The 18114-nt window shown below is 39.0% G+C and overlaps 1 protein-coding gene across 1 annotated transcript; it reads right to left on the reverse strand.

Annotated features, from left to right (window-relative positions):
- Positions 1-15934: 15934 nt before the first annotated feature.
- LOC147568323 (glucan endo-1,3-beta-glucosidase 14-like) lies at positions 15935-18114 on the reverse strand. The gene is made up of 3 exons (XM_086654779.1): positions 18041-18114; positions 16218-17245; positions 15935-16066 (listed from the first exon to the last, which is right to left on the reverse strand). The coding sequence occupies exons 1-3, from the start codon at positions 18093-18095 to the stop codon at positions 15965-15967; spliced, it is 1185 nt and encodes a 394-aa protein (XP_086510905.1). The 5' UTR covers positions 18096-18114; the 3' UTR covers positions 15935-15964.

The following is an 18114-nucleotide window of genomic DNA, read 5'->3' on the forward strand; positions in this document are numbered from 1 at the left end:
TCATCATCTATTTTTTTGTCTTTTCTTTGAAAATCATTCTTAGTGAGAGAGAGAAAAAAAAATTACAGAGAGAAAAAGCTGAGAGAGAGTAATGTATTGAGTAGGGATTATCATTTATCTCTCGATCCAGAAGAAAAAAAACATAGATCTTTTATCATTTAGTATTTCAGTTGGTTTTCATAATTTCTGATTATCAATTTCTTCTTACTTCTCTATACTTATTTGTTCTTAGTTGTTTAAGAAAGAGAGAGTGAGAAGAGAGAGAGAAAACCGTAGAGTGAGAAAGTTAGAGAGAGAAAAAGAGTTGGGGAAGACGATAAAATCTGGGGGAAAGTTATTTTCCCACAGAGAAATCGTTTCCAAGAAGACGAGAAAATCGATTTCCTTGAGGCTCTGTTTGGTTGCCAGACGGGAAAATCAGCAAGAAATAATTTCCAGCGAGAAAAAGTTTAGCTCTTCTCCCTATTTCTCTTTTATTCTTTATAATTTAATCTCGTATTATGATTAGCTAACCATCTTATCTAGGGTTGGTGATGAAACCATGTTCAATCTTTTAATCGGGTTTTAACGAAAACATCTCCCGGAATTAGGATCGTTCATTATCCGAAATTCTGAGTTATAAAATGAAAGATTCAAGTCGTCTAATTATTGGTTCTAAAACTGGTTGTATATGGTGAATTCAGAAACCCTAGGCTCTCCCCCATTTCCTGAGTTCCTTGTATCATTTGTATTTATTTTCATTTTCGTAATTTTATTTTTAATATTTCTTTCATTTTAAAACCAAAACCAAATCATTTTAAAATCTTATTACTTCCTAATTTTAGAATAAGTCTAACTAGTCTCTGAGAAACGAACCGGTCTTTCCGGAAATATTACAACTTTACACCCGTGCACTTGCGGGTGTAGACCTATTTAAGGAAACTTTCTAGGCCCATCAAATTTTTGGCGCCGCTGCCGGGGACTAGTTTTAAATTTTTTAACTTGGAAAGTTTTTATTTTTGGTAAGTTTTGACTTTTTGAATACTTTGACTTGCTTTTCTGTTTTTGGTATGTAGAGCACTAAGGAGCTAAAGAGGAGGCGCAACAAGGAGGAGGACCTCAAAAGAAGAAATTTACATTTTTTTAATTTTTTGTATTTATTTTGGTGAGAAAGAGAGACTTTAGACTTTCTTAATTTTATTTTTGAATTTAAGTTTTGACCCTAATTTAAAGGGCATAATTGTAATCAAAACCAAAGAAGCCTCGGGTTCGTACACTTGAGGGAAGAGTGGCCCGGGTCGTCTGCAAAGGTCATCGCCCGTCTCGAACGAGAGGTAACTTTCTCTAATCACCCACGAATCCCTTGTTAGTGGGTACTTTTCTATAAGATCTTCGTAGTGCTTCCTCGGTTTTCGATTTCAAAAAAAAAAGAAAAAAAAAATTGGACCAAAAGAAAAGAGTCAAGTTTAGTTACATAAGTGTCGGTTCTCATCTTGTGGCCGTGCCTTACTATCATGGCACATTTTTCTAATGGTTGGGCGTACCCTGTTGATGATGATGACCTTGATCTAAAGGGACCCGTCATCAACCGACCTGATATAACCTTAAGAGAATACCAACAGTTGCCTAAAGACTGGCTTAACCGACCTGGTACGACTCTAAGAGATTATCAACTACTTAATGAGGGGAATAGGCAAGTTGAGCCTAACCGACCTGGTATGACCTTCGGGGAATACCAACAAATGTCTAGAAACGAGCCTAACCGACCTGGTATCACATTTGGAGATTATCAACAAATGTGTAGAGATGGTCCGATTAGTGAGTGGAATAGACCATATGAGCCTGATCGATCTCATATGACATTAGGAGATTATCAACAAATGTGTAGAGATGGACCGATCAGTGATGGATATGGTCCGACATCAAATATATATGAGAGACCTTATTGTCCACGCTATTCTGAGACCAATGACTTTAGAGGCAGGTATGATCCTAATATGTACGGTAGGAGTTATGATCAAGAGTCTTCATTTAATTACAATAGTTATAAGGAGATTCTTGAAGAGTCCACGAGTCGTCTCAGGGAGATGATGTCACAATTTGCGACTCAAACACAACAGGAAATCGAGTCCTTGACTCACCAGGTGGAAATGCTTAACTCACAGTTATTCGCCGACGAGGAAGGGGTTTCACCATCCCAAACTCAAGAAGGTACTAGGTACGATGACGAGGTTAATACGTCTAACCCTAGTACTAAGTTACATGTCGATGAATTTACTGATAATACCCTAGAGCCTGAAAGGTCTGATGTTGTCTTGTTTCCTCCACCCGTGTTGCCTCACCATGATAGGACTACACTAGACGTTGATATTCAAGATGATGGCTCTATGAGCAAGTTAGGGAATGACACTATTCTGAACTTTTCAACATTTGACACTTGTAAGGAGTCAGTCTTAGATGAAATGTTAGGAAGGCATGACACTATAAATGACTGCGAGGCCGAAGATGTCTTTGATGACATTGATGACGCTAGAGACTGTAGGGTTTTGTGTGTATCCTATACACTATCTAGTGTTCTAAGCGGAATCTCAAACATCATATGTTAACACTAGATTTCCCAGGATCATATGCATAAACTAATCAATGAACTAGAAGAGGGATAAATACCTTAACGCGTTTTTCCCTCGAACCATTCCAATCGCATGTGAAGATCGAGAGCTCCAAGTGTAGCTCCTCTACTTGAGACACCGAGTGAATAGACTTGATCTCCCTTCCTTTCAGACTGCTAGGACTTACTAGAAGGTTGAGAAGAACTCTTCTTCTTGACTAGATTGATAGAACGAGAGCTTTTTCTCTATATTCCTCTCTCTCCACTAGCTGTATATTGAGAGAGAGAGAGAGCTGTATATTTTTCTACTAGAGAAAATCCACACCTTTTCTGTTCTTAACTGACCCTATATATAGAGAAACCCTAATTAGAATCTCATTCAGATTAGGTCTTTCTATTTTCGGGTCATAGAAAAGATAGTTACCAAAATACCGTTTTGGGGTATTTTGACAAGTCCCTTAAGTGTGGCCGGCCAGAACAGCCCACCATGGGCTTCTATGGCCGGCCTAATGAGCCTTCTTCCGGACACCCCTTTTAAGGCCTGGTTCTTTCTATCTTGTTCTGAATCTCCATTCGAATCCTTTCGGCCTTTCCAGTTGGATCCCATCCATCTTTAGCCTGTTCCCGTCTAGTCAAGTCTCTCCGATCAAGTTACTACTCTTATGTGTAACCCGTTGTAGGATCCGGTCTATGTTAGCTGCGAATCAACTCCTTGATCCGACGATCGTAGTTGGCTTCTGGCAAATCATTACGACCCCTAATTGGACCGGACTGGATGATCTTCATCGTGTGGTCATCGTTATCCTAACTGACAAATTGATCGCATTGCCACCTTGGTCGAAGGACACTCCTTCGGAAGGACATCTCCTTCAAACCGAACGGATAAATCCTCCAGTCTCCCACTTGTAATTAGAACAAGTGCAATGCTCGATTCCCATGTCGCTTAGTATCTCATCTGATACGTCATACCCTTCAGACTTTCTTGATCTGGAGAAAAACTGTCAATACAAATGATTAACCATTAATCCATTTGAGTGTGGCCACACATTTTCCAGTTGCTTCTCCTCAAGTGGCCCGGAGATACTTAATCCAGTCTTGTACTCCCACTTAACTTCATATCTATCTTGTCTCCCCCAGTATTCCGCCTTTATAACCTCCTTTTACGGCGCGGCGTTTGACGGTACCAAAGTTCGACATTCCTTACATAAGATGAGTGAGTGGAGTACTCATGTTTAAGGAATCTCTCCAATCTTGCCTATGAGAGTTCGTGACGTTTTTCAACTCCGTGAAGAACTCTCATCTTTGGGTTATCCAGTGTATATTCCCCAATCATACACCCATGTAATTGACTTAAATACCATATTCCTATAGCCCATGGAACTGCGCTATCAGTCAATTCCCATGCTAGTCTTCTTGAGTCATTGTTGTCCATGCAATGACTTGGACTAGGGACTAAATAATGAATCTATTCCATGTTCACTTAGTAGGGTTCCATTTACCAGATCACGTATCTGATAAACCTACCTGGAATGCCTCATTATTTTTGGACTGTCAATGAAACACTAAACCATTATTTAATGACAGAAACAACTTATTTATTTCTTTTATTGAATGTAGCTAATTGATTACATGAAACTCCTTTCATTAATCCAATTATAACTTAAAGACATTCATCGATGCGCTTTATACCTATGCCCCTACTATGGCTCTCATACTTGGGCTGAGGCAGTGGTTTAGTTAACGGATCGGCAACATTTTCGTCCGTATCGACTTTGCAAATAACCACATCTTTTCGCTCAGAGATTTCCCTAATCACGTGGTACTTCCTTAGGATATGTTTGGATTTCTGGTGTGCTCTTGGTTCCTTAGCCTGGGCGATAGCTCCATTGTTGTCACAATACAGAGTAACCCCATTTTCTATGCTAGGAACTACACCAAGTTCGGAGAAAAACTTCTTTATCCAAACTCCTTCCTTGGCTGCTTCCGAAGCGGCAAGGTATTCTGCTTCTGTGGTAGAGTCTGCTATAATAGTCTGCTTTGAGCTTTTCCAGCTTACTGCTCCTCCGTTTAGACAAAAGATATAACCCGACTGCGATCGAAAATCATCTCTGTCCGTTTGGAAGCTGGCATCCACATGGCCTTCCACGATTAGTTCATCTTTCCCGCCATAAATCAAGAAGTGATCCTTTGTCCTTCTCAAGTACTTCAGGATATTTTTGGATGCGGTCCAGTGTTTCTCGCCTGGATTAGATTGGTAACGACTCACATGCTCAGAGCATATGAGACGTCTGGGCGAGTGCAGACCATGACGTACATGATTGATCCTATTGCCGAAGCATAAGGCACCTTCTTCATGTATGCTAGCTCATCAGGATCTCGGGGACACTGAGTCTTGCTTAGCGTCGTGCCATGTGTCATGGGTAGGAATCCTCTCTTAGAGTCTTCCATCTTGAATCTCACAAGAACCTTATCGATATTAGTCTCTTGACTGAGTCCAATCATCTTTCTTGATCTATCTCTATAGATCTTGATGCCCAATATATATTCTGCATCTCCTAGGTCTTTCATTGAAAAACACTTCCTAAGCCACTCTTTTACGGAGTTAAGCATAGGAATGTCATTTCCAACGATCAGTATGTCATCCACATACAGGACCAAGAAAACTAGGTTGCTCCCACTAACCTTCTTGTATACACAAGATTCCTCTTCATTCTTCAGAAAACCAAACTCTTTGATTTTCTCGTCGAATCGAAGATTCCAGCTCTGACTTGCTTGCTTCAACCCGTAAATGGACCTTTGAAGCTTACAAACTTTTCCAGCATTCTTGGAGTCCTCAAAACCCTCAGGTTGTGTCATGTACACATCCTCTTCCAGTTTACCGTTCAGGAAGGCGGTTTTGACATCCATTTGCCAAATCTCATAATCGTAATGAGCTGCAAATGCTAGAACAATCCTAATGGACTTAAGCATCGCGACAGGGGAAAAGGTTTCTTCGTAGTCTATCCCTTGGACTTGTCTGTAACCTTTTGCCACGAGTCTAGCTTTGAAAACGCTCACGTTTCCATCCTTGTCTGTTTTCATCTTAAAAATTTATTTGCATCCTATGGGTTCTACTCCATCGGGCAAATCAACCAAGTTCCAAACTTGATTCTCAGACATGGATTCCATTTCAGATTTCATGGCTCCCAGCCATTTTTCGGAGTCTGGGCACGTCATAGCTTCTTTGTAGGTGCTGGGTTCATTATCCTCTATCAACAACAACTCTTGTCGTTGAGATAATTCAATCAGCCTTGCGGACCTACGTGGGGCTTGAACAACAGGTGAGACACTCTCAACTCCTTGAGGGTTCTCCTGCGAATCACATTCGCTTTGCGCGGGAGGATCTCCGAGATCTACCATCTCTTCCTCTCTTTCCTTTTCTATCGGCTCAGAATAGTTAGGAATCGCGACTTCTGACATCGGTACAACGGTGTCAGTTTGTTGCTCGGATCGAACTTCTTCGATCTCTATATTTCTCCCACTTGTCTTCTTGGAAAGAAACTCCTTTTCAAGGAAGACACCATCACGAGCAACAAACACTTTGTTCTCTGATGGGTTGTAGAAGTAATACCCCTTTGTCTCTTTTGGATAACCAACAAAGAAACACTTGTCTGATCTTGGTGCTTGTTTATCTCCTTGTAAACGTTTTACATAAACATCGCAACCCCAGACTTTGAGAAAAGACAACTTTGGAACCTTTCCAGTCCATATCTCCTATGGCGTCTTTTCTACAGCTTTTGACGGAGCTCGGTTTAGTGTGAAAGCAGCCGTTTCTAGAGCATACCCCCAGAAAGTGTTAGTAAGATCGGCTAAATTCATCATCGATCGAACCATGTCCATCAAGGTTCGATTTCTCCTTTCGGACACACCGTTCATCTGAGGTGTTCTTGGAGGAGTGAGTTGGGACACTATTCCGCAACTCCGAAGATGATCCTCAAACTCTTGACTCAAATATTCACCACCTCGATCCGATCGAATGGCTTTTATTTTCTTGCCAAGTTGATTCTCTACTTCATTCTGGAATTGTTTGAACACTTCAAACGATTCCGACTTATGCTTCATAAGATATACGTAACCATATCTAGTGAAGTCGTCTGTGAAAGTTATGAAGTAGCCATAGTTACCTCTCGCAAGTGTACTCATAGGTCTGCATACATCTGTATGTATCAGTCCTAATGGTTCACTCACCCGATCTCCTTTTCCCTTGAAGGACGATCGTGTCATTTTGCCCACTAAGCATGGCTCACATGCATGTATCGTACGATTCTAAATCATACGATCCCAGAAGTCCATCTGAATGAAGCTTCTGCATGCGTTTCATGTTAATGTGACCCAAACGACAATGCCAGAGATAGCTTTGGTTAGAATCATGAGTACGAAGCCGTTTCGTGTCTATGTTCAGGATTTCGTCTTCTATGTTCACAACATAAAGACCATTACGTAGTTTAGCACTGGTATAGAACATCTCACCTTTGTATAAAGAACAACACTTGTCCTTTATTATAGCATGATATCCCTCTTTGTCTAACACCGACACAGAGATGATGTTCCTTGATATAGTGGGTACATAATAGCAATTATGCGGCACTAATATCAATTCAGTCTCTAAACTGAGCTCATAGGTTCCTACAGCCACAACAGCAACTCTTGCTTTATTTGCGACTCGTAGAACCATCTCGCTCTTTGTCAGATACCTGACCACCTTAAGCTCATATAATTCCGAAATTATATATATGTGCTCCACATCCGGTATCAAATACCCATGAAGGAGAGTCAGCCATATCTGCCAAATTGACCCCCTTGAGCTCATATAATTCCGAAATTATATGTGCTTTCTTTATTCGAAGCATCGAGAACTCTTCTCTGATCTTCCTCCCAATCTAGAAAGTCGTATAGATCTCTATCTAAATGTGAACTAATACTATATGCCATCTCTACTCTACATAAACAGAATAAGGATTTTGCTAAGTACTACATTCAATGTTTACGCAAAAACAATTTTTGCCATATTATTCAATGAAAACCGTCCCCCTTTGAATAATACGATTCCAAGATCCCATTCCTGTGAAGTTAAGCGTACTTTGGCACTTCCCTTAACTCCACCCTCCTGGGTGAGTAACTCCTTACTTATCATACTCCTATGGCTCTTGGTTGATGAATAACACTTATATGTTCAATTCATCCTTTTGCCTCGAAATCCAAAACCTTTTGCTGACTCGTTGAGAATAACCATTTAGACATGTAGACCTCTTCATAGGTCTACCCGTATTGTCCCGAGGTAAAAGATGGCACCCTGCTTTGGCATGACCCACCATCGATGAACAAGGGCTCAACAGGTGTCTTAATCTGGGTAGGCATTACTCAAAATTCTTTTTGGGGCCTCTTACGTTTTTGTTTGCATGCATTACTGTGAACTCTAACATAATCATACACTACATAAAACGTAAATAAGTAAATGCGCGCAAGAAAATAAATCAAGCAGACATGATCCTAGTATGGCCCCTAATCGAAAAGATCTAATCTTCTTAGGTTCTCGCTTGTTTTGCCTCTGTTCGCCTGGATCTCCATCCTCGAACATCCACTGAATTCTCCCACTCGAACCACGATCTCATCCTTTGGCTCTTCAATGGACTCTTTTGGACCCTTAACTCTAATTACAAGACTCAACGATTCGCAGATCGTATAAAACTTGAAATTAAATTAATTACATCGGGCACCCGTCCGTGCTTAAAAACAAGATAGAACAATTCTATGGCCATACTAGAACCCGCATTCACATACATACATAAATAATAATATGACACTCATAAAACACCCAAGTATGTATGAGATTCGCTTCCTTAGGTCGAATCTAGGTTTGCTATGTTCTAGATAGCTATTCGGGAGATACTACCGACATCTCTATGTCTAACGTGCCTTAAGTCTAATTTTCTCAAAATTCTGCCTAATGGCTCGTTTTGGTTTTATCCTAAAAGATTTTGAAATCGTTTTGGAAAAACTCCGTTTTAGGCTTTTGGTTGGCCCGGGTCGCTTTCGGAAAAAAAATATGGTCAAAGTCGGAAGAAGAAAATAGAAACCTCCCACTTAAGTCAAGGCCCAAAAGACCCGAGTCAAACTCTAAAGACTTAAGTCAAACTTGGTCAAGAACCCCTTTGACTAGACCAAGTCAAGTCACGGTCAAGGTCCGAGCCAAAGTCGGACCCGGATTGGCACGTACCAGAACGTGCCAAGTCCCTCGGGTGGACGCGTCCTGGCCCTGAGCTAGAAGCTTCCCTAGCCCACCGACGCGTCCTAGACGCTCTGTCCAAGCATATGCATCTCGGACTCCCAGTCCGAGATGGCTTCTGGTTTCACCAGACGCGTCCTAGACGCGTTCTGGAAGGGACATTCCTGGTCGCGTCCGGATTCTCAATCCAAGACGCGTCCGGACTTCTCTGGTCGCGTCCTGAAGACGCGACCTCACGTGCTGGACGCGGATCTCTCGGGATCCCTGTCTGAGACGCTCTCGGACTCCCAGTCCAGTCCGAGACGCTCTCAGACTCCCAGTCCGAGATGATCTCGGACGCGTCTTCCTGTCCGAGAGAAACTCGGACGCGTCTGTCCGAGACGCTCTCGGATTCCCAGTCCGGGAAGGACTGGGACGCGTCCTGGGCGTCTGCGACTGGCCAGACGCGTCCTGGGACGCGTCCTGGTCAGTCCGGCTCCTGAACAGCACCTTCTTCCCTTCCAATTTTCGTTTTCTTCCAACCTTTTGCTGCTGTTTTTGATGAAATTCATCCAAAAATCAGCAGATTTTGAAAACTTTTTTCAAAAAAAACATCTACTTTAAAACTTCTTTTTGAAAACTCTTTTCAAAAACTCGAAATTTTAAAGTTCTCCCATTGAAACACTTTCAATTTCTATCCGATTAAGTCTAAATCTAATTTAAACTAATCAATTTCATGTCTAAATCCCTATTTAAACATAAAATCATCTAATCAATCAAGCTCGAATCTAATTCGACTAGTTAGAGATAGTTTTATGCAACCGGCTCGTGATGCCACTGTAGGGTTTTGTGTGTATCCTATACACTATCTAGTGTTCTAAGCGGAATCTCAAACATCATATGTTAACACTAGATTTTCCCGGATCATATGCATAAACTAATCAATGAACTAGAAGAGGGATAAATACTTTAACGCGTTTTTCCCTTGAACCGTTCCAATCGCATGTGAAGATCGAGAGCTCTAAGTGTAGCTCCTCTACTTGAGACACCGAGTGAATAGACTTGATCTCCCTTCCTTTCAGACTGCTAGGACTTACTAAAAGGTTGAGAAGAACTCTTTTTCTTGACTAGATTGATAGAACGGGAGCTTTTTCTCTATATTCCTCTCTCTCCACTAGTTGTATATTGAGAGAGAGAGCTATATATTTTTCTACTAGAGAAAATCCACACCTTTTCTGTTCTCAATTGACCCTATATATAGAGAAACCCTAATTAGAATCTCATTCAGATTAGGTCTTTCTATTTTCGGGTCACCGAAAAGATAATTACCAAAATACCCTTTTGGGGTATTGTGACAAGTCCCTTAAGTGTGGCCGGCCAGAACAGCCCACCATGGGCTTCTATAAGAATGGGTTTGATGTATTCGGCATAATCTTGTTGAAAAATACCCCAGGAAGGTGGGAATGAGTTGGCTAAAATACCAAGATAATGTGCAGTTGTGACATTAACTTGTGTGTTTAATCCAAGAGAAACAAGAACATTATAAATTGTTTTCATGGCTGGTAGAAGTCTAGAAGATTTGACATTAATTGAGGATCATTACCACAAAGACTTCGTTGCCGACAGAGAGGGAACGAGATGAGCAGCGACCAACCAAAAAAACGAGAGGTGAGGGGATAGTCAGACAGAGTGCGTGAGAAAGGAGCTGCTTGGGGCTAAGTTCAAACAAGAGAATCTTTTGAAGATGTTTTTTTCTTTCTGTCTTGATTTAAACCTTGGATGAAAAAGGATCAAATCCCAGCCACTAAATTTTACGACATGGAATCTGGTCCATTAGAGATAAATTTGTGAGAGTCAATCCTAACCATGGGAAGGAGGAGGGCGAAAGATACCTTCCTCCCTTATTGTATACATCATACAACCATTTTAAAAGGTTTGCTTTCCAACAATTTTTGTTTAAAAAAAGGTTGCACTTTGCCAAGATAACCAAATCATGATATTGAAGTTTTGGGACAATAATAATGAAGCTTTATTTTGGATAAAAATGGAAGCGCTTTTATTATATATAATACTTTTGCTATCTCATAATCTTTACAAAACTTTTTAAAAATATATACAACAAGTGTTAAAGAAACCCAACATTTCATTATTTTCGGAGCACGACCTTTGAACACCCATGAACCTGTGTGAGTTTTAGAGAGAGAGAGAGAAATTGAGTTTAGAAGTGATTATCATTATATTGATTTAATCAAGTACACTTCAGCTTATATAGGTCGATTAGGGAGAGAAAGATGACAAAAGAGTTGGAGAGAAAGTTTGTTAGAATAACAAACTTTCTCTCAACTGAAAAGACAAAAACAACCCTCTCTATAGGCACTCCCCTACCACTCTTATTACACAATCGAGATACACTCATATTACACCACCATCACCATCTCTATCTCTTATTACCCCCCCCCCTCAATCTGAACAAGAGACATCAGATTGAATAAGAGAGAAGAGAAGAGAGGAATAGCCAAGCCCTTGGTGAAGACATCTGCAAGCTAGGAGGAAGAAGCAACATGATCAATTTTAAGTATACCAGAAGTCACCAGCTCCCTAATGAAATGGTAATCAATCTCAACATGCTTGGTTCGAGCATGGAAGATGGGATTTGCAGCCAAGTGTTTGGCACCCATATTGTCACAGAGCAATAGAAAAGGATGAGTAATTGAGTAACCCAATTCATCCATTACATAGGAAATTCAAAGCAATTCAGAAGAGGCATTGGCCATTGCCTTGTACTCAGCTTCAGTGCTCGATCGAGCAGCAGTAGGCTGCTTTTTAGAAGACCAGGCAACCAAAGTAGAACCAAGAAACACAGCATACCCAGCAGTTGATCGACGAGAATCAGGGCAACCAGCCCAGTCTGAATCACTATATGCACAAAGAGAAGACAAATTCCCAGGTTTAATGGTTATACCAGAACCAATAGTACCTTTTAAGTATCTTAGGATACGTTTAACCATTTGAAAGTGAGTGGTTCTGGGTGCAGCCATGAATTGAGCCACATAATTGACCCCAAAGGCATTGTCTGGTCGAGTAGTTGTCAAATACTGTAGGCCACCAACAAGACTCCTATATAATAGAGGATCCTCAAGCAATTCACCATCAAGTGCAGACATTCTCTGACCCAAAGGTACTGGAGTAGAGATGGGTTTGCTCTCAAGCAACCCTGCCTTCTGCAAAAGCTCAAGAGTATACTTGGTTTGTGTAAGAAGCAAACCACCAGTGGAGAGTTCAGAATGAACTTCAATACCCAAGAAATAATGAAGTGATCCTAGATCCTTCATAGAAAACTCCAAACTAACTTGAGAAACCAGGGTGGAAAGAAGAGAAGGAGAAGACCCTGTGAGTATTATATCATCAACATAAAGGAGAAGGACCATTGTGTCATCACCAACTGTATACACAAACATGGAGTGATCAGTGAGACTCTTCTGAAACCCATAGTCAAGCAGAAAATCAGCAAACCTGGTAAACCAAGCCATGGGTGCTTGCTTAAGACCATATAAACTTTTATAAAGAAGACAATCATGATCCTTGAGAAGAGGATCGGAGAATCCAGGGGGCTGTTTCATATATACTTCCTCTTCTAAAATACCATGAAGAAAGGCATTTGAAACATCCAATTGTTTAATAAACCAAGACTTTGAAACAGCAACTGTGAGAACAACTCTAATTGTTGTAGCTTTCACCACTAGACTAAAGGTCTCAGTGTAATCTAAACCATCAACTTGATGAAAGCCCTTAGCCACAAGTCTGGCTTTATACCTTTCCACAGACCCATCAGCCTTCAATTTTGTCTTGAAAACGCACTTACAACCCAACACATTCATAGAAGGTAGAGCAGGTACAAGAGACCAAGTATGATTCTTATGTAAAGCTTCCATCTCTTCATTCATAGCCTGACACCACTCAGGAAATTTAGAAGCCTGAGTGTAAGAAGTGGGATCAATGGATTGATGTAACAATGTAACAAAAGCTTGAGGAAGTGGATGACAGACTGTATGATGGGAGACAAACTCAGGAAGATGTTTAGGCCTATGAATGCCAGTTCTTGCTCTTGTAGTCATATGATGAATAGGTTGAGGAGCAAGAGAGTCAGAAGTAGCAAGTGGAAGAGATGAACTAGATTCCCCACTTGTGTGAATAGAATTTTCAAAAGAGATATCATTATGAGCAGGCATAATAGGAATAGGAGTATGCTGAGATGATGTAGGAATATGTTGAGATGGGATAGGAAGCACAACTTGGGTAGGTGTAGGTGTAGGTAGAGGTGTTTTTTATGAAATGAGACTAAAGTCTTCAAAAGGAAAAAAGCCTTAATCAAAAACAACATGTCTAGAGACATAGAATTTTCCAGAGTGTATATCAAGACACCTATATCCTTTGTAAAGAGGACTAAACCCAAGAAACACACACCTCACTGACTTAGGGCTGAGCTTGTCCTTTCTTATTGCACCCAAGTGAGGATAGCAAGCTGAGCCAAAGACCTTAATGATAGAATAATCAGGTACTTTATCAAAAAGAACCTCAAAAGGAGATTTACCATCTAGAATCTTGGTGGGTAATCTGTTCATGATATAGGAGGCATATTCAAAAGCATCAAACCAATACTCCTTAGGAATTGATGCTTGAAAGCACAAGGTATTTCCTATTTCAGTGATTTGTCTGTTTTTTCTCTCAACTCTTCCATTCTGCTGAGGGATATATGGACAAGAGATTCTTAATGTAATGCCTGAGTCATCAAGGAACCTCTTAAACTCTCCTTTAGTAAGTTTTGGAGCACCATCAGTCTGGAAAAGCTTAATCTTTGTAGATAACAAGTTTTCTGTGGTAATTTTGAACTTTTTGAAACAACCCAGGCTATCACTTTTGTGTTTCAGAGGATAAATCCACAAGAATCTGCTATAGTCATCCAAGAAAAGAATATAATATCTAAAACCAATGGCTGATGGTATAGGAGAAGGACCCCATATGTCACAATGGACTAAATGAAGTGGTGCTGGGGTCACACAAGAAGATAGCTCAAATGGCAGACATTTACTTTTGCCCAATATACATGAGTCACATAACTTAGAGGTTTCCTCAGATGTAAGCTGAATAAGGTGTGACTTATGTAAAGTTTCAAGAATACCATGGGCAGTGTGTCCCAATCTTTGATGCCACAAAGATGGAGAAGCTACCAAAATAGCTAATAAAGCTTCAATTTGGTTGATAGACCATGCTGTAAATTCAATAGGATAAAGGTTATTGACCATTGGACCTTCTAACAGTGTAGATTGAGAAGCTAAATCTCTTATGTTATAACCCCAAGGAAAGAATTCTACTGAGCAATCATTGTCTTTGGTGAATTTAGAAATAGACAATAGATTCTTTCTAATACTTGGAACAAGCAATATGTCATGAAGATCAAATTCTTATGAAGTAGATATCATTTTGGAACTACCAGTGCTAGTAATACTAATAGTTTTACCACTACCAACCATCACTGATTCAATACCAAGATAAGGTGTAGAGTGTGTAAGTACCTAAGAATCATGTGTCATATGACTTGATGCCCCAGTGTCTGCTATCCAAGACTTTGAATCAAGTGTGGAGCTAAGATTGGCAGTGAAACCCTCTTCAATAACAGGAATGTTGCATTCTTCTTGAGATGGCTCAGAATTACCATCAAGTTGAGGAGATTTTGATGATTCTCCAATGTGAAGTCCAGCAAATGATGGTGAGTCTGAAGATCTAGAAGGAGCATATTGAAATATACACTTACTGGCTTTATGACCCCATTTATGATATACCACAAGGAATGCTAGAGAAATCAAAGTTCTCAGCCTTTTGATTGTGTAGTGGATGTTGTGGTTGAGATGATTCTGATGTTTGAGGCTTTGTTTGAGAAAAAAATTTCTGTTTTACTTGATTTGTTGTGTGAGATATGTCTGAATTGTATCTAGTATAGCCTGGTTTTGAATAATTTGACTTGTTTTGGTTATAATTGTTCTTTTGATGATATGTAGATGATTTATGATAATCAGTGTTCTTCACATAATAGGCAGATTGTTCATCAAACTTCTCTTGAGCAGATAGCCATTGCTCATGATGAAGGAGTCGAGATCTAAGTTCAGGAAAGTTTATTCGAGTTGTTCGATTATCAATAGCAACAATATATTGACTATAATCCTTTCCTAATCCAGCTAGAACAATTCGAATTATCTCTTTCTTATAGATCTTATCATTAACACCAATTAAAGAATCAGATAAGGACTTAATTTTCGTAAATACTCACTGATTGTGGCTGATCATTTCCTTGTATTTTGAATCTCTCTTCGAAGAAGATCTTGCTTAGCTTCAAATTCCTCAGCATAAACTGTGTTCAAATACTCCCAAATATGCTGAGAAGTCTTCCATCCAAGTACATCTGACGAAACAGATCTGAAAAAAGTTGCTTTTAGGCATGATTTAACAAAATTGTCTTGTTTTCCCTAGATCTGATAAGCTGGATTTAGGATTTCTTTATCATTTTCATAGATCGAAGCTTCTGGTTCTGTTATAGATCCATCAACATAGCCAATTAGATCATTACTGATCAAGATGGTTTCAAATTGATCTCTCCATAGCAAAAAATTCGTTTCATCTAGTTTCTCTGCTATAAAATTTGTGACATTGAAAGAAGGAAGATGATTTGAAGAATTAAGAGAAGAAGAAGAAGGATTTGAGTGCGAGCTTGTTTCCTCCATTGTTAGGTTCGAAGAAACCCTAGAGCTCTGATACCATGTGAGTTTTAGAGAGAGAGAGAGAGAGAGATTGAGTTTAGAAGTGATTATCATTATATTGATTTAATCAAGTACACTTCAGCTTATACTCTCAACTGAAAAGACAAAAACAACCCTCTCTATAGGCACTCCCCTACCACTCTTATTACACAATCGAGTTACACTCATATTACACCACCATCACTATCTCTATCTCTTATTAACCTGGCCTTGATGAAGCTTTTGGGCTGGGATACTGTAAAATGAGGTTGTGTCTCTAAGTATGCTCCTTGTATGTGAGATTTCATAGTAGTTTCTAACAACATTTTTTTATCCCATTCTTTAGTTTTGGACCGTCTTCTCAGTAATCTTTGTCACTGTTAATTTAACAGTCAGATAATTATTGTACTCAAAACTTGCCAAGAAACTTAAAATCGTTATAATCTGCAAAACCATACAAAGAAATAACGTGAGTTTGAGAAATGATCAACGTTACGAATGTATCAACTTAAAAAATCAGCCTTGCATCATCTCACATGGGTCGTACATGCAGGGTTTAAACATGATATAAGACACTGATAGTGTAATTCCTTACCTTAGTCTTTGAAGCTGAAGAAGAAATCAGTTCAGGAAGATAACCGGGTGTTTGGACTGTGTAAACCCTAGAACCATTGGGATAGAACATCCCGTAGTTCCTTTCTGAAGTTGGTCCGGGCTTCAAATTCTCTTTAAATAATGCGAAAACAAATATGTCGATTGGAACAGACGGTTTCATTGGAGTACCTTGTTTTTCCTCTATTCTTTTTAATAAATTACTATTATAAATCCCTGCATTCTCAACTGTAGCTCCAGCTTCATTCTCATCTCCTTTAGAAGGCCAACCAGTTTCAGAAATCTTTACATCTATATCAGTATGACCCATTGCTTTAATTGCGAAATATACAGCATCAATTTGAGCATATAACATATTATCATATTTCAAATTTGTAATTGGATCAGTGGTTCCTTGATTAGGCTGAAAAAGAACATACTCTAATGAAACATTCTTTGGGCTATCTTTGTAAGCAAAGTAAGGATAAGCATTTATAAGAAATGGTGATTTAACTTGAGCATGAAAATCAAGAATGGGTTTGATGTATTCGGCGTAATCTTGTCGAAAAATACCAGAGGAAGGTGGGAATGAATTGGCTAAAATACCAAGAGAATGTGCAGTTGTGACATTAACTTGTGTGTTTAATCCAAGAGAAACAAGAACATTATAAATTGTTTTCATGGCTGGTAGAAGATTTGACATTAATTGAGGATCATTACCGGAAAAGACTTCGTTACCGACAGTGATACAAGTGATTTTGGTTTGAGGAAGGTAAGGTTGAACATTTTGTTTAACCCAAGCTTGAGCTTTGACAGGATCAGTCATTGCAATAACATCACCTGCTCCAACTATGAATTCAACATTTGTATTGGAGAAAGCTTGAAGAACGTTTGGATCCGCATCATATAGTTTTACTCTGTTGATGTTTACATTTTGAAGGAGAGAGATAACCTGTTTCGGAGATGGAAGATTGTTTGCTATTTGACCATAGTTTATTCCTACTCCAACTCCTTTAATTTGGACTACAAAACCTGAAAATTTTAGAGAAAATTATCAGAATACTGAAAAGAGAAAACCCATATACACTTCTTAAAAGGGAAAATTATCAGAAAGTAAGAGAGAGCTATAAATTTCTGCAACTTGGAAAAGGAATAAGAACAATTATGATACTGAAAGGGAGAGAGAGAGAAGTGATTTAACCCTAATTGTTTCATAATTCTGAATAACTTGAAGAAATTATAGTGATTGAGTAGATATGAAAAAAAAAGGAAATTTGTAATTCTTTTAGTATTACTCCTAACTCCAAAAAACAGAAGAGAATTTAAATTTCACAAATCAAATATACTATTCATTCAAAACTAGGTCAATTAATGAACCAAACGTTTCATTAAATGCATTTTAAAGTTCTAGTATCATTTCAAAGCTCAATTTAAGAAGAAACTACCTACCTTTCACTAAAGCAGATTCATCAGATTTCTAATTCCATTCAATAGACAGAAATATATCGCACTAAATCAAATTGAAGTTTCAAATTCCCTAATTTAACTCAGAGATGAATAAATCTATCATCTAATTTTTCACTACAACTTAAGAAATCAAGAAATTCATCAACTAGCAGAAATGATTATTCAAATTCTCAACTACTTTACTCTAATCAAACTTAATCATTGACACAAGAAGAGATAACAACTTAAATTCCTCAAGCAAATCCACATTTGTTATACATGCAAGAATTATACCGCCATTAAAGTAGCTCAAAAAGTACAGAAATTTACATAATCCAAACAGAGAAGTAAGAAGTTAGAAAGGAGAAAGGAGAAATTGACCTGAAAGTAGAAGAAGAAGTAGAGCGAAAGAGCGGAATCGGAACAAACTCTCCATTTTAGAGAACTCAATTTGA

Source organism: Eschscholzia californica, unplaced genomic scaffold (assembly GCF_041429995.1).
Source record: "Eschscholzia californica isolate CP2 unplaced genomic scaffold, dmEscCali1.0.p SCAF_1, whole genome shotgun sequence".
Lineage (NCBI taxonomy): Eukaryota > Viridiplantae > Streptophyta > Magnoliopsida > Ranunculales > Papaveraceae > Eschscholzia > Eschscholzia californica.